This window comes from Oncorhynchus clarkii, chromosome 13, assembly GCF_045791955.1.
Source record: "Oncorhynchus clarkii lewisi isolate Uvic-CL-2024 chromosome 13, UVic_Ocla_1.0, whole genome shotgun sequence".
NCBI classification, from domain to species: Eukaryota; Metazoa; Chordata; class Actinopteri; order Salmoniformes; family Salmonidae; genus Oncorhynchus; species Oncorhynchus clarkii.
The window spans coordinates 4,446,728-4,468,986 of record NC_092159.1 but is presented as its reverse complement, the minus strand read 5'-3'; the positions used below and the strand labels follow the sequence as shown (position 1 = coordinate 4,468,986).

The window sequence follows — 22,259 nt, the reverse complement described above, 5'->3', positions numbered from 1 at the left end:
ACATGGTCTCTCTCTCTAGGTAGTGGAGAGTGTCTGGAACATGGCTATATGTTGAACAGTCTCTCTCTAGGTAGTGGAGAGTGTTTGGAACATGGTTATATGTTGAACAGTCTCTCTAGGTAGTGGAGAGTGTCTGGAACATGGTTATATGTTGAACAGTCTCTCTCGCTCTAGGTAGTGGAGAGTGTCTGGAACATGGCTATATGTTGAACAGTCTCTCTAGGTAGTGGAGAGTGTCTGGAACATGGTCTCTCTCTCTAGGTAGTGGATAGTGTCTGGAACATGGTTATATGTTGAACAGTCTCTCTCTCTCTAGGTAGTGGAGAGTGTCTGGAACATGGTTATATGTTGAACAGTCTCTCTCTCTCTAGGTAGTGGAGAGTGTCTGGAACATGGTTATATGTTGAACAGTCTCTCTCTCTCTCTCTCTCTCTAGGTAGTGGAGAGTGTCTGGAACATGGTCTCTCTCTCTAGGTAGTGGAGAGTGTCTGGAACATGGTTATATGTTGAACAGTCTCTCTCTCTCTAGGTAGTGGAGAGTGTCTGGAAAATGGTTATATGTTGAACAGTCTCTCTCTAGGTAGTGGATAGTGTCTGGAACATGGTTATATGTTGAACAGTCTCTCTGGGTAGTGGATAGTGTCTGGAACATGGTTATATGTTGAACAGTCTCTCTCTCTCTAGGTAGTGGAGAGTGTCTGGAACATGGCTATATGTTGAACAGTCTCTCTCTCTCTCTCTCTCTCTCTCTCTCTAGGTAGTGGATAGTGTCTGGAACATGGTTATATGTTGAACAGTCTCTCTCTCTAGGTAGTGGATAGTGTCTGGAACATGGCTATATGTTGAACAGTCTCTCTCTCTCTCTCTCTCTCTCTCTCTCTAGGTAGTGGATAGTGTCTGGAACATGGTTATATGTTGAACAGTCTCTCTCTCTCTAGGTAGTGGAGAGTGTCTGGAACATGGCTATATGTTGAACAGTCTCTCTCTCTCTAGGTAGTGGAGAGTGTCTGGAACATGGCTATATGTTGAACAGTCTCTCTCTCTCTCTCTCTAGGTAGTGGAGAGTGTCTGGAACATGGTTATATGTTGAACAGTCTCTCTCTCTAGGTAGTGGAGAGTATCTGGAACATGGTTATATGTTGAACAGTCTCTCTCTCTCTAGGTAGTGGAGAGTGTCTGGAACATGGTCTCTCTCTCTAGGTAGTGGAGAGTGTCTGGAACATGGTCTCTCTCTCTAGGTAGTGGAGAGTGTCTGGAACATGGTTATATGTTGAACAGTCTCTCTAGGTAGTGGAGAGTGTCTGGAACATGGTTATATGTTGAACAGTCTCTCTCCCTCTAGGTAGTGGAGAGTGTCTGGAACATGGCTATATGTTGAACAGTCTCTCTAGGTAGTGGAGAGTGTCTGGAACATGGTCTCTCTCTCTCTAGGTAGTGGAGAGTGTCTGGAACATGGCTATATGTTGAACAGTCTCTCTCTCTAGGTAGTGGAGAGTATCTGGAACATGGTCTCTCTCTCTAGGTAGTGGAGAGTGTCTGGAACATGGCTATATGTTGAACAGTCTCTCTCTAGGTAGTGGAGAGTGTCTGGAACATGGTTATATGTTGAACAGTCTCTCTAGGTAGTGGAGAGTGTCTGGAACATGGTTATATGTTGAACAGTCTCTCTCTCTAGGTAGTGGAGAGTATCTGGAACATGGTTATATGTTGAACAGTCTCTCTCTAGGTAGTGGAGAGTGTCTGGAACATGGTCTCTCTCTCTCTCTAGGTAGTGGAGAGTGTCTGGAACATGGCTATATGTTGAACAGTTTCTCTCTAGGTGGTGGAGAGTGTCTGGAACATGGTTATATGTTGAACAGTCTCTCTCTCTAGGTAGTGGAGAGTGTCTGGAACATGGTTATATGTTGAACAGTCTCTCTCTAGGTAGTGGAGAGTGTCTGGAACATGGTTAAATGTTGAACAGTCTCTCTCTCTCTCTAGGTAGTGGAGAGTGTCTGGAACATGGTTATATGTTGAACAGTCTCTCTCTAGGTAGTGGAGAGTGTCTGGAACATGGCTATATGTTTTAACAGTCTCTCTCTCTCTCTAGGTAGTGGATAGTGTCTGGAACATGGCTATATGTTGAACAGTGTCTCTCTCTCTAGGTAGTGGATAGTGTCTGGAACATGGTTATATGTTGAACAGTCTCTCTCTCTAGGTAGTGGAGAGTGTCTGGAACATGGTTATATGTTGAACAGTCTCTCTCTCTCTCTAGGTAGTGGAGAGTGTCTGGAACATGGTTATATGTTGAACAGTCTCTCTCTCTCTCTCTCTCTAGGTAGTGGAGAGTGTCTGGAACATGGTTATATGTTGAACAGTCTCTCTCTCTCTCTCTAGGTAGTGGATAGTGTCTGGAACATGGTTATATGTTGAACAGTCTCTCTCTCTAGGTAGTGGAGAGTGTCTGGAACATGGTTATATGTTGAACAGTCTCTCTCTAGGTAGTGGATAGTGTCTGGAACATGGTCTCTCTCTCTAGGTAGTGGATAGTGTCTGGAACATGGCTATATGTTGAACAGTCTCTCTCTCTCTCTCTCTAGGTAGTGGAGAGTGTCTGGAACATGGTTATATGTTGAACAGTGTCTCTCTCTCTCTCTAGGTAGTGGAGAGTGTCTGGAACATGGTTATATGTTGAACAGTCTCTCTCTAGGTAGTGGATAGTGTCTGGAACATGGTCTCTCTCTCTAGGTAGTGGATAGTGTCTGGAACATGGTTTTATGTTGAACAGTCTCTCTCTCTAGGTAGTGGATAGTGTCTTGAAAATGGTTATATGTTGAACAGTGTCTCTCTCTCTCTCTAGGTAGTGGAGAGTGTCTGGAACATGGCTATATGTTGAACAGTCGGTACCAGGTGGTCTATCCCTTCCCCACCTTCCAGCCTGCCTTCCAGCTGAAGAAAGACCAGGTGATCTTCCTCAACACCTCCTATTCCCTGGTGGCCTGCTCTGTGTCCCTCTGTCCAGGTAGGAGACAACGCAAACACACACTTCACCTTTCTGGTTCAGTTTAATTTCTCTCTACCCCTTCTCTCTTTCTGTCTCATTCATTTTCCCTCTCTTTTTTGTTTCTCCTGTGTGATGATATGACTATCTCCCGTCCCCTGTGGGATATTACTGAGTCCCCTGTGGGATATTACTGAGTCCCCTGTGGGATATTACTGAGTCCCCTGTGGGATATTACTGAGTCCCCTGTGGGATATTACTGAGTCCCCTGTGGGATATTACTGAGTCCCCTGTGGGATATTACTGAGTCCCCTGTGGGATATTACTGAGTCCCCTGTGGGATATTACTGAGTCCCCTGTGGGATATTACTGAGTCCCCTGTGGGATATTACTGAGTCCCCTGTGGGATATTACTGAGTCCCCTGTGGGATATTACTGAGTCCCCTGTGGGATATTACTGAGTCTCGTCTCCTGTGTTGTCAGCAGGTGAGCAGGGTCATTCCTCTCAGATCCTGTTCAGAAAGAGAGCCACAGCCCCCACCTTAGAACATCAAACCCCTCCATCGCCCTCTTCATCCTCTTCCTCTCACGGGTCACCCGACAGCCGCCTGCTAACCGCCAAACCAAGCCCCGCCCCTCTTTCCCCTAGCCAATCACACGCTGCCGCCCGGGCGCGAGAGTTCGCCGCCGACCTCTTCAGACGTGCCCAGGGAGGAGGGAGAGAAAACGAGGGAGGGGAGAGGAGAGGGAAAACGGAGGGGAGTGAAGTAGGAGAGGAGGCCGTCGTGACTGAGAGAGAAGGGGTGAGCGTGGAGAGGGACAGAGAACAGAGGGAAGACACACAAACGGATCAACTGACTAGCGCACCACAGACTTCCACTTCAGCTGGGAACCAAAGTTTGTTGCGACCTTTGCCGGAGGACTCTATTCAGTGTAGTGTGGTGACGTCTCCTGCTTCCTCCTCCTCCTCCTCGTCCCCCCCCACTCCTCATTCTTCTCAGGAAGCAGGCTGCAGCGAGCCGGGATATGTCAACTACACCCGCTTGCAGTACCGCATGCCACAGCCGGGGGCGCCAGAGCAGGATGCAGGAGGTGAGACAGACACACTGTAGAAGTTTTCACATGTAACACACAATGTGCTTGGTCATGTAAATAGGAAGCTGAAACTCCTCTATTTCTGTCTCGCCCTCTATCCCTCTCTCTTCCCCCTCTCTCTCTTCCCCCTCTCTCTTCCCCCTCTCTCTCTTCCCCCTCTCTCTCTTCCCCCTCTCTCTCTTCCCCCTCTCTCTCTTCCCCCTCTCTCTCTTCCCCCTCTCTCTCTTCCCCCTCTCTCTCTTCCCCCTCTCTCTCTTCCCCCTCTCTCTCTTCCCTCACTCTATCTCTTCCTCTAGGTTATGAGGATGATAAGGTCCAGCTGCCCTTCACTGTGACTGACCTGAAGGGACGCAACCTACAGCTGGTCACTGGGCCCCACAACGGACAGGTGTGTGTGAGAGAATAAAATCCAGCCCTACCAATGGAGATAACTAGATCAGCAGAAGGAGAGATGTGTCTGAGACACAGGAACTAGATCAGCAGAAGGAGAGATGTGTCTGAGACACAGGGCCTGAGTGTTAATATTTACACCTGTTGTCTTCACTTAGTATTTGGAAGGAACCCAAGTCCAGGAGACCTGCAGTAAACCAGAACATGCTAGTGTGTGTGTCCTACAGAGTGTGTGTGTGTCCTACAGAGTGTGTGTGTCCTACAGAGTGTGTGTTATTGTTTTAGATCTGCAGTTAACCAGAACATGCTAGTGTGTGTGTCCTACAGAGTGTCTGTGTCCTACAGAGTGTGTCTGTGTCCTACAGAGTGTGTCTGTGTCCTACAGAGTGTGTCTGTGTCCTACAGTGTGTCTGTGTCCTACAGTGTGTCTGTGTCCTACAGTGTGTCTGTGTCCTACAGTGTGTCTGTGTCCTACAGTGTGTGTCTGTGTCCTACAGAGTGTGTCTGTGTCCTACAGAGTGTGTCTGTGTCCTACAGAGTGTGTCTGTGTCCTACAGAGTGTGTCTGTGTCCTACAGAGTGTGTCTGTGTGTCCTACAGAGTGTGTGTGTGTGTGTCCTACAGAGTGTGTGTGTGTGTGTCCTACAGAGTGTGTGTGTGTGTGTCCTACAGAGTGTGTGTGTGTGTGTCCTACAGAGTGTGTGTGTGTGTGTGTCCTACAGAGTGTGTGTGTGTGTGTGTCCTACAGAGTGTGTGTGTGTGTGTGTCCTACAGAGTGTGTGTGTGTGTGTGTGTCCTACAGTGTGTGTGTGTGTGTGTGTCCTACAGAGTGTGTGTGTGTGTGTGTGTCCTACAGAGTGTGTGTGTGTGTGTGTCCTACAGAGTGTGTGTGTGTGTGTCCTACAGAGTGTGTGTGTCTGTGTCCTACAGAGTGTGTGTGTCTGTGTCCTACAGAGTGTGTGTGTCTGTGTCCTACAGAGTGTGTGTGTCTGTGTCCTACAGAGTGTGTCTGTGTCCTACAGAGTGTGTCTGTGTCCTACAGAGTGTGTCTGTGTCCTACAGAGTGTGTGTGTGTCCTACAGAGTGTGTGTGTGTCCTACAGAGTGTGTGTGTGTCCTACAGAGTGTGTGTGTGTCCTACAGAGTGTGTGTGTGTCCTACAGAGTGTGTGTGTGTCCTACAGAGTGTGTGTGTGTCCTACAGAGTGTGTGTGTGTCCTACAGAGTGTGTGTGTGTCCTACAGAGTGTGTGTGTGTCCTACAGAGTGTGTGTCCTACAGAGTGTGTGTCCTACAGAGTGTGTGTCCTACAGAGTGTGTGTCCTACAGAGTGTGTGTCCTACAGAGTGTGTGTCCTACAGAGTGTGTGTCCTACAGAGTGTGTGTCCTACAGAGTGTGTGTCCTACAGAGTGTGTGTCCTACAGAGTGTGTGTCCTACAGAGTGTGTGTCCTACAGAGTGTGTGTCCTACAGAGTGTGTGTCCTACAGAGTGTGTGTCTGTGTCCTACAGAGTGTGTGTCTGTGTCCTACAGAGTGTGTGTCTGTGTCCTACAGAGTGTGTGAGTTAATGTTTAGACCTGCAGTAAACCAGAACATGCTAATGTGTCTGTCCTACAGAGTGTGTGTGTGGAGCAGTTGACTCTGGACTTTGAGTACCTGATCAACGAGGTGATCCGGAGCGACGCCCGCTGGGCTGCTCAGTTCTGTTCCTTCAACGACTACGACGTTGTTATACTGGAGGTACATAAATACACCATACATATATATATCTCTACACTATACACTATATACACTATACACTATATACACCTATAGACCTATACACTATATACACTATATACACCTATAGACCTATACACTATATACACCTATAGACCTATACACTATATACACCTATAGACCTATACACTATACACTATATACACCTATAGACCTATACACTATACACTATATACACTATATACACCTATACACTATATACACTATATACACCTATAGACCTATACACTATATACACTATATACACCTATAGACCTATACACTATATACACCTATAGACCTATACACTATATACACTATATACACCTATAGACCTATACACTATACACTATACACTATATACACCTATAGACCTATACACTATACACTATATACACTATATACACCTATAGACCTATACACTATATACACTATAGACTATATACACACTATAGACCTATAGACCTATACACTATACACTATATACACTATATACACTATATACACTATATACACCTATAGACCTATACACTATACACTATATACACCTATAGACCTATACACTATATACACTATATACACCTATAGACCTATACACTATATACACTATATACACCTATAGACCTATACACTATATACACCTATAGACCTATACACTATATACACTATATACACCTATAGACCTATACACTATACACTATACACTATATACACACTATAGACCTATAGACCTATACACTATACACTATATACACTATATACACTATATACACTATATACACCTATAGACCTATACACTATACACTATATACACCTATAGACCTATACACTATACACTATATACACCTATAGACCTATACACTATATACACCTATAGACCTATACACTATATACACTATATACACTATACACTATATACACCTATAGACCTATACACTATATACACTATATACACTATACACTATATACACCTATAGACCTATACACTATATACACCTATAGACCTATACACTATATACACCTATAGACCTATACACTATACACTATATACACCTATAGACCTATACACTATATACACTATATACACTATACACTATATACACCTATAGACCTATACACTATATACACCTATAGACCTATACACTATATACACCTATAGACCTATACACTATACACTATATACACCTATAGACCTATACACTATACACTATACACTATATACACCTATAGACCTATACACTATATACACCTATAGACCTATACACTATATACTATATACACCTATAGACCTATATACTATATACACCTATAGACCTATACACTATATACACTATAGACTATATACACACTATACACTATAGACTATATACACACTATAGACCTATACACTATATACTATATACACCTATAGACCTATACACTATATACACTATAGACTATATACACACTATAGACCTATACACTATAGACTATATACACACCTATAGACCTATACACTATATACTATATACACCTATAGACCTATACACTATATACACTATACACTATATACACCTATAGACCTATATACTATATACACCTATAGACCTATACACTATATACTATATACACCTATAGACCTATACACTATATACACTATACACTATATACACCTATAGACCTATACACTATATACACCTATAGACCTATACACTATATACTATATACACCTATAGACCTATACACTATACACTATATACACCTATAGACCTATACACTATATACTATATACACCTATAGACCTATACACTATATACACTATAGACTATATACACACTATACACTATACACTATATACACACTATACACTATATACACACTATACACTATATACACACTATAGACTATATATACACTATAGACTATAGACTATATACACACTATACACTATATACACACTATAGACTATATACACTATACACTATATATACACTATAGACTATATACACACTATACACTATATATACACTATACACTATCTATAGACTATATACACACTATACACTATAGACTATATACACACTATACACTATATACACACTATACACTATATACACACTATACACACTATACACTATATACACACTATAGACTATATATACACTATACACTATATACACACTAGACTATATACACACTATACACTATAGACTATATACACACTATACACTATAGACTATATACACACTATACACTATATATACACTATACACTATCTATAGACTATATACACACTATACACTATATACACACTATACACTATATACACACTATACACTATATACACACTATACACACTATACACTATATACACACTATACACTATAGACTATATACACACTACACACTATACACTATAGACTATATACACACTATACACACACTATACACTATATACACACTATACACTATAGACTATATACACACTATACACTATAGACTATATACACACTATACACTATAGACTATATACACACTACACACTATATACACACTATACACCATATACACACTATACACTATAGACTATATACACACTATACACTATATACACACTATACACTATATACACACTATACACTATAGACTATACACTATATATACACTATATACACACTATACACTATAGACTATATAGACACTATACACTATATACACACTATACACTATATACTATTGACTATATACACACTATGCACTATAGACTATATACACACTATACACTATAGACTATATACACACTATACACTATAGACTATACACACTATACACACACTATATACACACTATAGACTATATACACACTATACACTATACACTATATACACACTATAGACTATATACACACTATACACTATAGACCTATATACACACTATAGACCTATATACACACTATAGACCTATATACACACTATAGACCTATATACACACTATAGACCTAGATACACTATCGACATACATATATATGTTATATGTGCCATCTCGGGACCCATGCCACATCTTTTCAGCCTCCTGGGGGGAATAGGCGTTGTCGTGCCCTCTTCACGACTGTCTTGGTGTGTTTGGACTATTCTAGTTTGTTGTTGATGTGGACACCGAGGAACTTGAAGCTCTCAACCTGCTCCACTACAGCCCCGTCGACGAGAATGGGGGCGTGCTAAGTCCTCCTTTTCCTGTAGTCCACAATCATCTCCTTAGTCTTGGCGACATTGAGGGATAGGTTGTTATTCTGGCACCACAAGGCCAGGTCTCTGACGACCTCCCTATAGACTGTCTCGTCGTTGTCGGAGATAGTCCCAGGATCCTTGGCTTAGTGATGAGCTTTGAGGGGTACTATGGTGTTGAACGCTGAGCTGTAGTCAATGAACAGCATTCTCACATAGGTGTTCCTTTTGTCCAGGTGGGAAAGGGCAGTGTGGAGTGCAATAGAGATGGCGTCATCTGTGGATCTGTTTGGGCGGTATGCAAATTGGAGTGGGTCTAGGGTTTCTGGGATAATGGTGTTGATGTGAGCCATTACCAACCTTTCAAAGCACTTCATGACTACAGACGTGAGTGCTACGGGTCTGTAGTCATTTAGGCAGGTTGCCTTAGTGTTCTTTGGCACAGGGACTATGGTGGTCTGCTTGAAACATGTTGGTATTACAGACTCAATCAGGGACACTGAAACATTGAAAATGTCAGTGAAGACACCTGCCAGTTGGTCAGCACATGCCTGGAGCACACGTCCTGGTAATCCGTCTGGCCCCGCAGCTTTGTGTATGTTGACCTGTTTAAAGGTCTTACTCATGTCGGCCACGGAGAGCGTGATCACATAGTCGTCCGGAACAGCTGATGCTCTCATGCATGCCTCAGTGTTGCTTGCCTCGACGCGAGCATAAAGTGATTTAGCTCGTGTCACTGGGCAGCTCGCGGCTGTGCTTCCCTTTGTAGTATGTAATAGTTTGTAATCCCTGCCACATAAGACGAGCGCCGGAGCCGGTGTAGTATGATTCAATCTTAGCCCTGTATTGACGCTTTGCCTGTTTGATGGTTCGTTGCAGGGCATAGCAGGATTTCTTGTAAGCTTCCGGGTTAGAGTCCCGCACTTTGAAAGCAGCAGCGCTAGCCTTTAGCTCAGTGCGAATGTTGTCTGTAATCCATGGCTTCTGGTTGGGTTATGTACATACAGTCACTGTGGGGATGATGTTCTCGATGCACTTATTGATAAATCCACTGACTGATGTGGTGTACTCTCCAATGCCATCGGAGAATCCCGGAACATGTTCCAGACTGTGATAGCAGACTGGGGTGCTTTTCTGCAGGAGGGACTGGTGCACTTCACAAAATAAATGTCATCAGGAAGGTAAATTATGTGAATGGTTGGTTGCAAATGGGTCTTCCAAATGGACAATGACCCCAAGCATACTTCCAAAGTTGTGGCAAAATGGCTTAAGGACAACAAAGTCAAGGTATTGGAGTGGCAATCACAAAGCCCTGATTTCAATCCTACAGAACATTTGTGGGCAGAACTGAAAAGGTGTGTGCAATCAAGGAGGCCTACTAACCTGACTCAGTTACACCAGCTCTGTCAGGAGGAATGGGCCAAAATTCACACAACTTATTGTGGGAGGCTACCTGAAATGTTTGACCCAAGTTAAACAATTTAAAGGCAATGCTGCCAAATACTAATTGAGTGTATGTAAACTTCTGACCCACTGGGATTGTGATGAAAGAAATAAAAGCTTAAATAAATCATTCTCTCTACTATTATTCTGACATTTCACATTCTTAAAATAAAGTGGTGATCCTAACTGACCTAAGACAGGGATTTTTGTTTTACTGGGATTAAATGTCAGGAATTGTGAAAAACTGAGTTTAAATGTATTTGGCTAAAGTGCATGAACTTCTGATATCATCTGTAGCCGTGTGTGAAATAGAGATATAGATATATATACATACATATACCCATGCGTTCACACACAGGAGCATCTGCAGACACTTAGTCTACAAGCGTGCACACTTACACACTGTGTGTGTATATATGTATATATATCTATACGCACACACACTCACATCTGGTCAGACGGTAATGGTGTGTATTTGTGTGTATCAGGTGTGTCCAGAGACTAACACAGTGGTGATAAACATTGGGCTGCTGCTTCTGGCGTTCTCCAACCCTGAAGAGGAACACTGCAGGTAACTACACTACACACACACACACAGCTATTTTTTAGTAAAGGCATAGCCACGCTTCATCCCAGCTTGAACAAAAAATACAATTGTGGCCAGTCACCTGGTGAGGTGTTCTGGGGTCTGGAGGGCTGTTTTCCTGGCTAGTCACCTGGTGAGGTGTTCTGGGGTCTGGAGTGCTGTTCTCCCTCTGTTTTCCTGACAAGTCACCTGGTGAGGTGTTCTGGGGTCTGGATGGCTGTTTACCTGGCTAGTCACCTGGTGAGGTGTTCTGGGGTCTGGAGGTCTGTTTTCCTGGCTAGTCACCTGGTGAGGTGTTCTGGGGTCTGGAGGTCTGTTTTCCTCTGTTTTCCTGACTAGTCACCTGGTGAGGTGTTCTGGGGTCTGGAGGTCTGTTTTCCTGGCTAGTCACCTGGTGAGGTGTTCTGGGGTCTGGAGGGCTGTTCTCCCTCTGTTTTCCTGGATGGTCACCTGGTGAGGTGTTCTGGGGTCTCGAGGGCTGTTTTCCTCTCTAGTCACCTGGTGAGGTGTTCTGGGGTCTGGAGGTCTGTTTTCCTGGCTAGTCACCTGGTGAGGTGTTCTGGGGTCTGGAGGTCTGTTTTCCTGGCTAGTCACCTGGTGAGGTGTTCTGGGGTCTGGAGGTCTGTTTTCCTGGCTAGTCACCTGGTGAGGTGTTCTGGGGTCTGGATGTTTGTTTTCCTCTGTTTTCCTGACTAGTCACCTGGTGAGGTGTTCTGGGGTCTGGAGGTCTGTTTTCCTCTGTTTTCCTGATTAGTCACCTGGTGAGGTGTTCTGGGGTCTGGAGGTCTGTTTTCCTGGGTAGTCACCTGGTGAGGTGTTCTGGGGTCTGGAGGGCTGTTCTCCCTCTGTTTTCCTGGATGGTCACATAGTGAGGTGTTCTGGGGTCTGGAGGTCTGTTTTCCTTCCTCTCTAGTCACCTGGTGAGGTGTTCTGGGGTCTGGAGGGCTGTTTTCCTGGCTAGTCACCTAGTGAGGTGTTCTGGGGTCTGGAGGTCTGTTTTCCTGGCTAGTCACCTGGTGAGGTGTTCTGGGGTCTGGAGCTCTGTTTTCCTGACTAGTCACCTGGTGAGGTGTTCTGGGGTCTGGAGGGCTGTTCTCCCTCTGTTTTCCTGGATGGTCACCTGGTGAGGTGTTCTGGGGTCTTGATTGCTGTTTTCCCGACTAGTCACCTGGTGAGATGTTCTGGGGTCTGGATGACTATTTTCCTCTGTTTTCCTGACTAGTCACCTGGTGAAGTGTTCTGGGGTCTGGAGGGCTGTTTTCCTCTGTTTTCCTCTCTAGTCACCTGGTGAGGTGTTCTGGGGTCTGGAGAGCTGTTTTCCTCTCTAGTCACCTGGTGAGGTGTTCTGGGGTCTCGAGGGCTGTTTTCCTCTCTAGTCACCTGGTGAGGTGTTCTGGGGTCTGGAGGTCTGTTTTCCTGGCTAGTCACCTGGTGAGGTGTTCTGGGGTCTGGAGGTCTGTTTTCCTGACTAGTCACCTGGTGAGTTGTTCTGGGGTCTGGAGGGCTGTTTTCCTCTCTAGTCACCTGGTGAGGTGTTCTGGGGTCTCGAGGGCTGTTTTCCTCTCTAGTCACTTGGTGAGGTGTTCTGGGTCTGGAGGTCTGTTTTCCTGGCTAGTCACCTGGTGAGGTGTTCTGGGGTCTGGAGGTCTGTTTTCCTGACTAGTCACCTGGTGAGGTGTTCTGTGGTCTGGAGGTCTGTTTTCCTCTGTTTTCCTGACTAGTCACCTGGTGAGGTGTTCTGGGGTCTGGAGGGCTGTTCTCCCTCCCTCTGTTTTCCTGGATGGTCACCTGGTGAGGTGTTCTGGGGTCTTGATTGCTGTTTTCCCGACTAGTCACCTGGTGAGATGTTCTGGGGTCTGGATGACTATTTTCCTCTGTTTTCCTGACTAGTCACCTGGTGAAGTGTTCTGGGGTCTGGAGGGCTGTTTTCCTCTGTTTTCCTCTCTAGTCACCTGGTGAGGTGTTCTGGGGTCTGGAGAGCTGTTTTCCTCTCTAGTCACCTGGTGAGGTGTTCTGGGGTCTGGAGGTCTGTTTTCCTGGCTAGTCACCTGGTGAGGTGTTCTGGGGTCTGGAGGTCTGTTTTCCTGACTAGTCACCTGGTGAGTTGTTCTGGGGTCTGGAGGGCTGTTTTCCTCTCTAGTCACCTGGTGAGGTGTTCTGGGGTCTCGAGGGCTGTTTTCCTCTCTAGTCACTTGGTGAGGTGTTCTGGGTCTGGAGGTCTGTTTTCCTGGCTAGTCACCTGGTGAGGTGTTCTGGGGTCTGGAGGTCTGTTTTCCTGGCTAGTCACCTGGTGAGGTATTCTGGAGGTCTGTTTTCCTGGCTAGTCACCTGGTGAGGTGTTCTGGGATCTGGATGTCTGTTTTCCCATGTTTTCCTGACTAGTCACCTGGTGAGGTGTTCTGTGGTCTGGAGGTCTGTTTTCCTCTGTTTTCCTGACTAGTCACCTGGTGAGATGTTCTGGGGTCTGGATGGCTGTTTTCCTGACTAGTCACCTGGTGAGGTGTTCTGGGGTCTGGAGGGCTGTTCTCCCTCCCTCTGTTTTCCTGGATGGTCACCTGGTGAGGTGTTCTGGGGTCTGGAGGGCTGTTTTCCTCTAGTCACCTGGTGAGGTGTTCTGGGGTCTGGATGGCTGTTTTCCTGGCTAGTCACCTGGTGAGGTGTTCTGGGGTCTGGAGGTCTGTTTTCCTGGCTAGTCACCTGGTGAGGTGTTCTGGGGTCTGGAGGGCTGTTCTCCCTCTGTTTTCCTGGATGTTCACCTGGTGAGGTGTTCTGGGGTCTGGAGGTCTGTTTTCCTTCCTCTCTAGTCACCTGGTGAGGTGTTCTGGGGTCTGGAGGGCTGTTTTCCTGGCTAGTCACCTGGTGAGGTGTTCTGGGGTCTGGAGGGCTGTTTTCCTCTGTTTTCCTGACTAGTCACCTGGTGAAGTGTTCTGGGGTCTGGAGGGCTGTTTTCCTCTGTTTTCCTGACTAGTCACCTGGTGAGGTGTTCTGGGGTCTGGAGGTCTGTTTTCCTGGCTAGTCACCTGGTGAGGTGTTCTGGGGTCTGGAGAGCTGTTTTCCTCTCTAGTCACCTGGTGAGGTGTTCTGGGGTCTCGAGGGCTGTTTTCCTCTCTAGTCACCTGGTGAGGTGTTCTGGGGTTTGGAGGTCTGTTTTCCTGGCTAGTCACCTGGTGAGGTGTTTGGGGTCTGGAGGTCTGTTTTCCTGGCTAGTCACCTGGTGAGGTGTTCTGGGGTCTGGAGGTCTGTTTTCCTCTGTTTTTCTGACTAGTCACCTGGTGAGGTGTTCTGGGGTCTGGAGGGCTGTTTTCCTCTGTTTTCCTGACTAGTCACCTGGTGAGGTGTTCTGGGGTCTGGAGGGCTGTTTTCCTCTGTTTTCCTGACTAGTCACCTGGTGAGGTGTTCTGGGGTCTGGAGGTCTGTTTTCCTCTGTTTTCCTGGCTAGTCACCTGGTGAGGTGTTCTGGGGTCTGGCGGTCTGTTTTCCTGGCTAGTCACCTGGTGAGGTGTTCTGGGGTCTGGAGGGCTGTTTTCCTCTCTAGTCACCTGGTGAGGTGTTCTGGGTTTGGAGGGCTGTTTTCCTCTCTAGTCACCTGGTGAGGTGTTCTGGGGTCTGGAGGTCTGTTTTCCTGGCTAGTCACCTGGTGAGGTGTTCTGGAGGTCTGTTTTCCTGGATAGTCACCTGGTGAGGTGTTCTGGGATCTGGATGTCTCTGTTTTCCCATGTTTTCCTGACTAGTCACCTGGTGAGGTGTTCTGGGGTCTGGAGGTCTGTTTTCCTGACTAGTCACCTGGTGAGGTGTTCTGGGGTCTGGAGGGCTGTTTTCCTCTGTTTTCCTGACTAGTCACCTGGTGAAGTGTTCTGGGGTCTGGAGGGCTGTTTTCCTCTGTTTTCCTGACTAGTCACCTGGTGAGGTGTTCTGGGGTCTGGAGGTCTGTTTTCCTGACTAGTCACCTGGTGAGGTGTTCTGGGGTCTGGAGGGCTGTTTTCCTCTGTTTTCCTGACTAGTCACCTGGTGAAGTGTTCTGGGGTCTGGAGGGCTGTTTTCCTCTGTTTTCCTGACTAGTCACCTGGTGAGGTGTTCTGGGGTCTGGAGGTCTGTTTTCCTCTGTTTTCCTGGCTAGTCACCTGGTGAGGTGTTCTGGTGTCTGGCGGTCTGTTTTCCTGGCTAGTCACCTGGTGAGGTGTTCTGGGGTCTGGAGGGCTGTTTTCCTCTCTAGTCACCTGGTGAGGTGTTCTGGGTTTGGAGGGCTGTTTTCCTCTAGTCACCTGGTGAGGTGTTCTGGGGTCTGGAGGTCTGTTTTCCTGGCTAGTCACCTGGTGAGGTGTTCTGGAGGTCTGTTTTCCTGGCTAGTCACCTGGTGAGGTGTTCTGGGATCTGGATGTCTCTGTTTTCCCATGTTTTCCTGACTAGTCACCTGGTGAGGTGTTCGGGGGTCTGGAGGTCTGTTTTCCTGACTAGTCACCTGGTGAGTTGTTCTGGGGTCTGGAGGGCTGTTTTCCTCTCTAGTCACCTGGTGAGGTGTTCTGGGGTCTCGAGGGCTGTTTTCCTCTCTAGTCACCTGGTGAGGTGTTCTGGGGTTTGGAGGTCTGTTTTCCTGGCTAGTCACCTGGTGAGGTGTTTGGGGTCTGGAGGTCTGTTTTCCTGGCTAGTCACCTGGTGAGGTGTTCTGGGGTCTGGAGGTCTGTTTTCCTCTGTTTTTCTGACTAGTCACCTGGTGAGGTGTTCTGGGGTCTGGAGGGCTGTTTTCCTCTGTTTTCCTGACTAGTCACCTGGTGAGGTGTTCTGGGGTCTGGAGGGCTGTTTTCCTCTGTTTTCCTGACTAGTCACCTTGTGAGGTGTTCTGGGGTCTGGAGGTCTGTTTTCCTCTGTTTTCCTGGCTAGTCACCTGGTGAGGTGTTCTGGGGTCTGGCGGTCTGTTTTCCTGGCTAGTCACCTGGTGAGGTGTTCTGGGGTCTGGAGGGCTGTTTTCCTCTCTAGTCACCTGGTGAGGTGTTGTGGGTTTGGAGGGCTGTTTTCCTCTCTAGTCACCTGGTGAGGTGTTCTGGGGTCTGGAGGTCTGTTTTCCTGGCTAGTCACCTGGTGAGGTGTTCTGGAGGTCTGTTTTCCTGGATAGTCACCTGGTGAGGTGTTCTGGGATCTGGATGTCTCTGTTTTCCCATGTTTTCCTGACTAGTCACCTGGTGAGGTGTTCTGGGGTCTGGAGGTCTGTTTTCCTGACTAGTCACCTGGTGAGGTGTTCTGGGGTCTGGAGGGCTGTTTTCCTCTGTTTTCCTGACTAGTCACCTGGTGAAGTGTTCTGGGGTCTGGAGGGCTGTTTTCCTCTGTTTTCCTGACTAGTCACCTGGTGAGGTGTTCTGGGGTCTGGAGGTCTGTTTTCCTGACTAGTCACCTGGTGAGGTGTTCTGGGGTCTGGAGGGCTGTTTTCCTCTGTTTTCCTGACTAGTCACCTGGTGAAGTGTTCTGGGGTCTGGAGGGCTGTTTTCCTCTGTTTTCCTGACTAGTCACCTGGTGAGGTGTTCTGGGGTCTGGAGGTCTGTTTTCCTCTGTTTTCCTGGCTAGTCACCTGGTGAGGTGTTCTGGTGTCTGGCGGTCTGTTTTCCTGGCTAGTCACCTGGTGAGGTGTTCTGGGGTCTGGAGGGCTGTTTTCCTCTCTAGTCACCTGGTGAGGTGTTCTGGGTTTGGAGGGCTGTTTTCCTCTAGTCACCTGGTGAGGTGTTCTGGGGTCTGGAGGTCTGTTTTCCTGGCTAGTCACCTGGTGAGGTGTTCTGGAGGTCTGTTTTCCTGGCTAGTCACCTGGTGAGGTGTTCTGGGATCTGGATGTCTCTGTTTTCCCATGTTTTCCTGACTAGTCACCTGGTGAGGTGTTCGGGGGTCTGGAGGTCTGTTTTCCTGACTAGTCACCTGGTGAGTTGTTCTGGGGTCTGGAGGGCTGTTTTCCTCTCTAGTCACCTGGTGAGGTGTTCTGGGGTCTCGAGGGCTGTTTTCCTCTCTAGTCACCTGGTGAGGTGTTCTGGGTCTGGAGGTCTGTTTTCCTGGCTAGTCACCTGGTGAGGTGTTCTGGGGTCTGGAGGTCTGTTTTCCTGGCTAGTCACCTGGTGAGGTGTTCTGGAGGTCTGTTTTCCTGGCTAGTCACCTGGTGAGGTGTTCTGGGATCTGGATGTCTCTGTTTTCCCATGTTTTCCTGACTAGTCACCTGGTGAGGTGTTCTGGGGTCTTGATGGCTGTTTACCTCTGTTTTCCTGATTAGTCACCTGGTGAGTTGTTCTGGGGTCTGGATGGCTGTTTTACTGTCTTGTCACCTGGTGAGGTGTTCTGGGGTCTGGAGGTCTGTTTTCCTGGGTAGTCACCTGGTGAGGATTTCTGGGGTCTGGAGGGCTGTTCTCTCTCTGTTTTCCTGGATGGTCACCTGGTGAGGTGTTCTGGGGTCTGGAGGTCTGTTTTCCTCTGTTTTCCTGACTAGTCACCTGGTGAGGTGTTCTGTGGTCTGGAGGGCTGTTCTCCCTCTGTTTTCCTGGATGGTCACCTGGTGAGGTGTTCTGGGGTCTGGAGGTCTGTTTTCCTCTATAGTCACCTGGTAAGGTGTTCTGGGGTCTGGAGGGCTGTTTTCCTGGATGGTCACCTGGTGAGGTGTTCTGGGGTCTGGAGGTCTGTTTTCCTGGCTAGTCACCTGGTGAGGTGTTCTGGGGTCTGGATGTCTGTTTTCCTCTGTTTTCCTGACTAGTCACCTGGTGAGGTGTTCTGGGGTCTGGAGGTCTGTTTTCCTGATTAGTCACCTGGTGAGGTGTTCTGGGATCTGGATGTCTCTGTTTTCCCATGTTTTCCTGACTAGTCACCTGGTGAGGTGTTCTGGGGTCTGGAGGTCTGTTTTCCTGACTAGTCACCTGGTGAGTTGTTCTGGGGTCTGGAGGGCTGTTTTCCTCTCTAGTCACCTGGTGAGGTGTTCTGGGGTCTCGAGGGCTGTTTTCCTCTCTAGTCACCTGGTGAGGTGTTCTGGGTCTGGAGGTCTGTTTTCCTGGCTAGTCACCTGGTGAGGTGTTCTGGGGTCTGGAGGTCTGTTTTCCTGGCTAGTCACCTGGTGAGGTGTTCTGGAGGTCTGTTTTCCTGGCTAGTCACCTGGTGAGGTGTTCTGGAATCTGGATGTCTCTGTTTTCCCATGTTTTCCTGACTAGTCACCTGGTGAGGTGTTCTGGGGTCTTAATGGCTGTTTACCTCTGTTTTCCTGATTAGTCACCTGGTGAGTTGTTCTGGGGTCTGGATGGCTGTTTTCCTCTCTTGTCACCTGGTGAGGTGTTCTGGGGTCTGGAGGTCTGTTTTCCTGGGTAGTCACCTGGTGAGGATTTCTGGGGTCTGGAGGGCTGTTCTCTCTCTGTTTTCCTGGATGGTTACCTGGTGAGGTGTTCTGGGGTCTGGAGGTCTGTTTTCCTCTGTTTTCCTGACTAGTCACCTGGTGAGGTGTTCTGTGGTCTGGAGGGCTGTTCTCCCTCTGTTTTCCTGGATGGTCACCTGGTGAGGTGTTCTGGGGTCTGGAGGTCTGTTTTCCTCTCTAGTCACCTGGTAAGGTGTTCTGGGGTCTGGAGGGCTGTTTTCCTGGATGGTCACCTGGTGAGGTGTTCTGGGGTCTGGAGGTCTGTTTTCCTGGCTAGTCACCTGGTGAGGTGTTCTGGGGTCTGTTTTCCTCTGTTTTCCTGACTAGTCACCTGGTGAGGTGTTCTGGGGTCTGGAGGTCTGTTTTCCTGATTAGTCACCTGGTGAGGTGTTCTGGGGTCTTGGTGGCTGTTTACCTCTGTTTTCCTGATTAGTCACCTGGCGAGTTGTTCTGGGGTCTGGATGGCTGTTTTCCTCTTGTCACCTGGTGAGGTGTTCTGGGGTCTGGAGGTCTGTTTTCCTGGGTTGTGGCCTGGTGAGGTGTTCTGGGGTCTGGAGGGCTGTTCTCTCTCTGTTTTCCTGGATGGTCACCTGGTGAGGTGTTCTGGGGTCTGGAGGTCTGTTTTCCTCTGTTTTCCTGACTAGTCACCTGGTGAGGTGTTCTGGGGTCTGGAGTGCTGTTTTCCTGACTAGTCACCTGGTGAGGTGTTCTGGGGTCTGGAGTGCTGTTTTCCTGTGTTTTCCTGACTAGTCACCTGGTGAGGTGTTCTGGGGTCTGGAGGTCTGTTTTCCTGGCTAGTCACCTGGTGAGGTGTTCTGGGGTCTGGAGGTCTGTTTTCCTCTGTTTTCCTGACTAGTCACCTGGTGAGGTGTTCTGGGGTCTGGAGTGCTGTTTTCCTGTGTTTTCCTGACTAGTCACCTGGTGAGTTGTTCTGGGGTCTGGAGGTCTGTTTTCCTGGATGTTCACCTGGTGAGGTGTTCTGGGGTCTGGAGGTCTGTTTTCCTGGATGGTCACCTGGTGAGGTGTTCTGGGGTCTGGAGGTCTGTTTTCCTGGCTAGTCACCTGGTGAGGTGTTCTGGGATCTGGATGTCTCTGCTTTCCCATGTTTTCCTGACTAGTCACCTGGTGAGGTGATCTGGGGTCTGAAGGTCTGTTTTCCTCTGTTTTCCTGATTAGTCACCTGGTGAGGTGTTCTGGGGTCTGGAGGGCTGTTCTCCCTCTGTTTTCCTGGATGGTCACCTGGTGAGGTGTTCTGGGGTCTGGAGGTCTGTTTTCCTGGCTAGTCACCTGGTGAGGTGTTCTGGGGTCTGGAGGTCTGTTTTCCTCTGTTTTCCTGATTAGTCACCTGGTGAGGTGTTCTGGGGTCTGGAGTGCTGTTTTCCTGTGTTTTCCTGACTAGTCACCTGGTGAGTTGTTCTGGGGTCTGGAGGTCTGTTTTCCTCTGTTTTCCTGGATGTTCACCTGGTGAGGTGTTTTGGGGTCTGGAGGTCTGTTTTCCTGGATGGTCACCTGGTGAGGTGTTCTGGGGTCTGGAGGTCTGTTTTCCTGGCTAGTCACCTGGTGAGGTGTTCTGTGGTCTGGAGGGCTGTTCTCCCTCTGTTTTCCTGGATGGTCACCTGGTGAGGTGTTCTGGGGTCTGGAGGTCTGTTTTCCTCTCTAGTCACCTGGTAAGGTGTTCTGGGGTCTGGAGGTCTGTTTTCCTGGCTAGTCACCTGGTGAGGTGTTCTGGGGTCTGGATGTCTGTTTTCCTCTGTTTTCCTGACTAGTCACCTGGTGAGGTGTTCTGGGGTCTGGAGGTCTGTTTTCCTGATTAGTCACCTGGCGAGTTGTTCTGGGGTCTGGATGGCTGTTTTCCTCTTGTCACCTGGTGAGGTGTTCTGGGGTCTGGAGGTCTGTTTTCCTGGGTTGTGGCCTGGTGAGGTGTTCTGGGGTCTGGAGGGCTGTTCTCTCTCTGTTTTCCTGGATGGTCACCTGGTAAGGTGTTCTGGGGTCTGGAGGTCTGTTTTCCTCTGTTTTCCTGACTAGTCACCTGGTGAGGTGTTCTGGGGTCTGGAGTGCTGTTTTCCTGTGTTTTCCTGACTAGTCACCTGGTGAGGTGTTCTGGGGTCTGGAGTGCTGTTTTCCTGTGTTTTCCTGACTAGTCACCTGGTGAGGTGTTCTGGGGTCTGGAGGTCTGTTTTCCTGGCTAGTCACCTGGTGAGGTGTTCTGGGGTCTGGAGGTCTGTTTTCCTCTGTTTTCCTGACTAGTCACCTGGTGAGGTGTTCTGGGGTCTGGAGTGCTGTTTTCCTGTGTTTTCCTGACTAGTCACCTGGTGAGTTGTTCTGGGGTCTGGAGGTCTGTTTTCCTCTGTTTTCCTGGATGTTCACCTGGTGAGGTGTTCTGGGGTCTGGAGGTCTGTTTTCCTGGATGGTCACCTGGTGAGGTGTTCTGGGGTCTGGAGGTCTGTTTTCCTGGCTAGTCACCTGGTGAGGTGTTCTGGGATCTGGATGTCTCTGCTTTCCCATGTTTTCCTGACTAGTCACCTGGTGAGGTGATCTGGGGTCTGAAGGTCTGTTTTCCTCTGTTTTCCTGATTAGTCACCTGGTGAGGTGTTCTGGGGTCTGGAGGGCTGTTCTCCCTCTGTTTTCCTGGATGGTCACCTGGTGAGGTGTTCTGGGGTCTGGAGGTCTGTTTTCCTGGCTAGTCACCTGGTGAGGTGTTCTGGGGTCTGGAGGTCTGTTTTCCTGGCTAGTCACCTGGTGAGGTGTTCTGGGGTCTGGATGTCTGTTTTCCTCTGTTTTCCTGACTAGTCACCTGGTGAGGTGTTCTGGGGTCTTGATGGCTGTTTACCTCTGTTTTCCTGACTAGTCATCTGGTGAGTTGTTATGGGGTCTGGATGGCTGATTTCCTCTCTTGTCACCTGGTGATGTGTTCTGGGGTCTGGAGGTCTGTTTTCCTGGGTAGTCACCTGGTGAGGTGTTCTGGGGTCTGGAGGGCTGTTCTCTCTCTGTTTTCCTGGATGGTCACCTGGTGAGGTGTTCTGGGGTCTGGAGGTCTGTTTTCCTCTGTTTTCCTGACTAGTCACCTGGTGGGTGAGGTGTTCTGGGGTCTGGAGGTCTGTTTTCCTGGCTAGTCACCTGGTGAGGTGTTCTGGGGTCTGGAGGGCTGTTCTCTCTCTCTCTGTTTTCCTGGATGGTCACCTGGTGAGGTGTTCTGGGGTCTGGAGGTCTGTTTTCCTGGCTAGTCACCTGGTGAGATGTTCTGGGGTCTGGATGGCTGTTTTCCTGACTTGTCACCTGGTGAGGTGTTCTGGGGTCTGGAGGGCTGTTCTCCCTCTGTTTTCCTGGATGGTCACCTGGTGAGGTGTTCTGGGGTCTGGAGGTATGTTTTCCTGGATGGTCACCTGGTGAGATGTTCTGGGGTCTTGATTGCTGTTTTCCTGACTAGTCACCTGGTGAGGTGTT

The 22,259-nt window shown here is 47.9% G+C and overlaps 1 protein-coding gene across 2 annotated transcripts in view; it reads left to right on the top strand.

The window, feature by feature from the left end:
* Window positions 1-22,259, top strand: part of LOC139423716 (DDB1- and CUL4-associated factor 15-like) — a 45,425-nt gene that overhangs the window by 9,480 nt on the left and 13,686 nt on the right. Inside the window, exons 6-10 of one of the 2 annotated variants that reach the window (XM_071175328.1) lie at window positions 2,840-3,001; window positions 3,467-4,072; window positions 4,372-4,463; window positions 6,080-6,202; window positions 11,355-11,437. In XM_071175328.1, coding sequence (XP_071031429.1) covers window positions 2,840-3,001; window positions 3,467-4,072; window positions 4,372-4,463; window positions 6,080-6,202; window positions 11,355-11,437 — 1,066 coding nt within the window. Of the gene's footprint in view, window positions 1-2,839; window positions 3,002-3,463; window positions 4,073-4,371; window positions 4,464-6,079; window positions 6,203-11,354; window positions 11,438-22,259 lie in introns of both variants that reach the window. The other variant, XM_071175327.1, reaches the window with a different exon arrangement.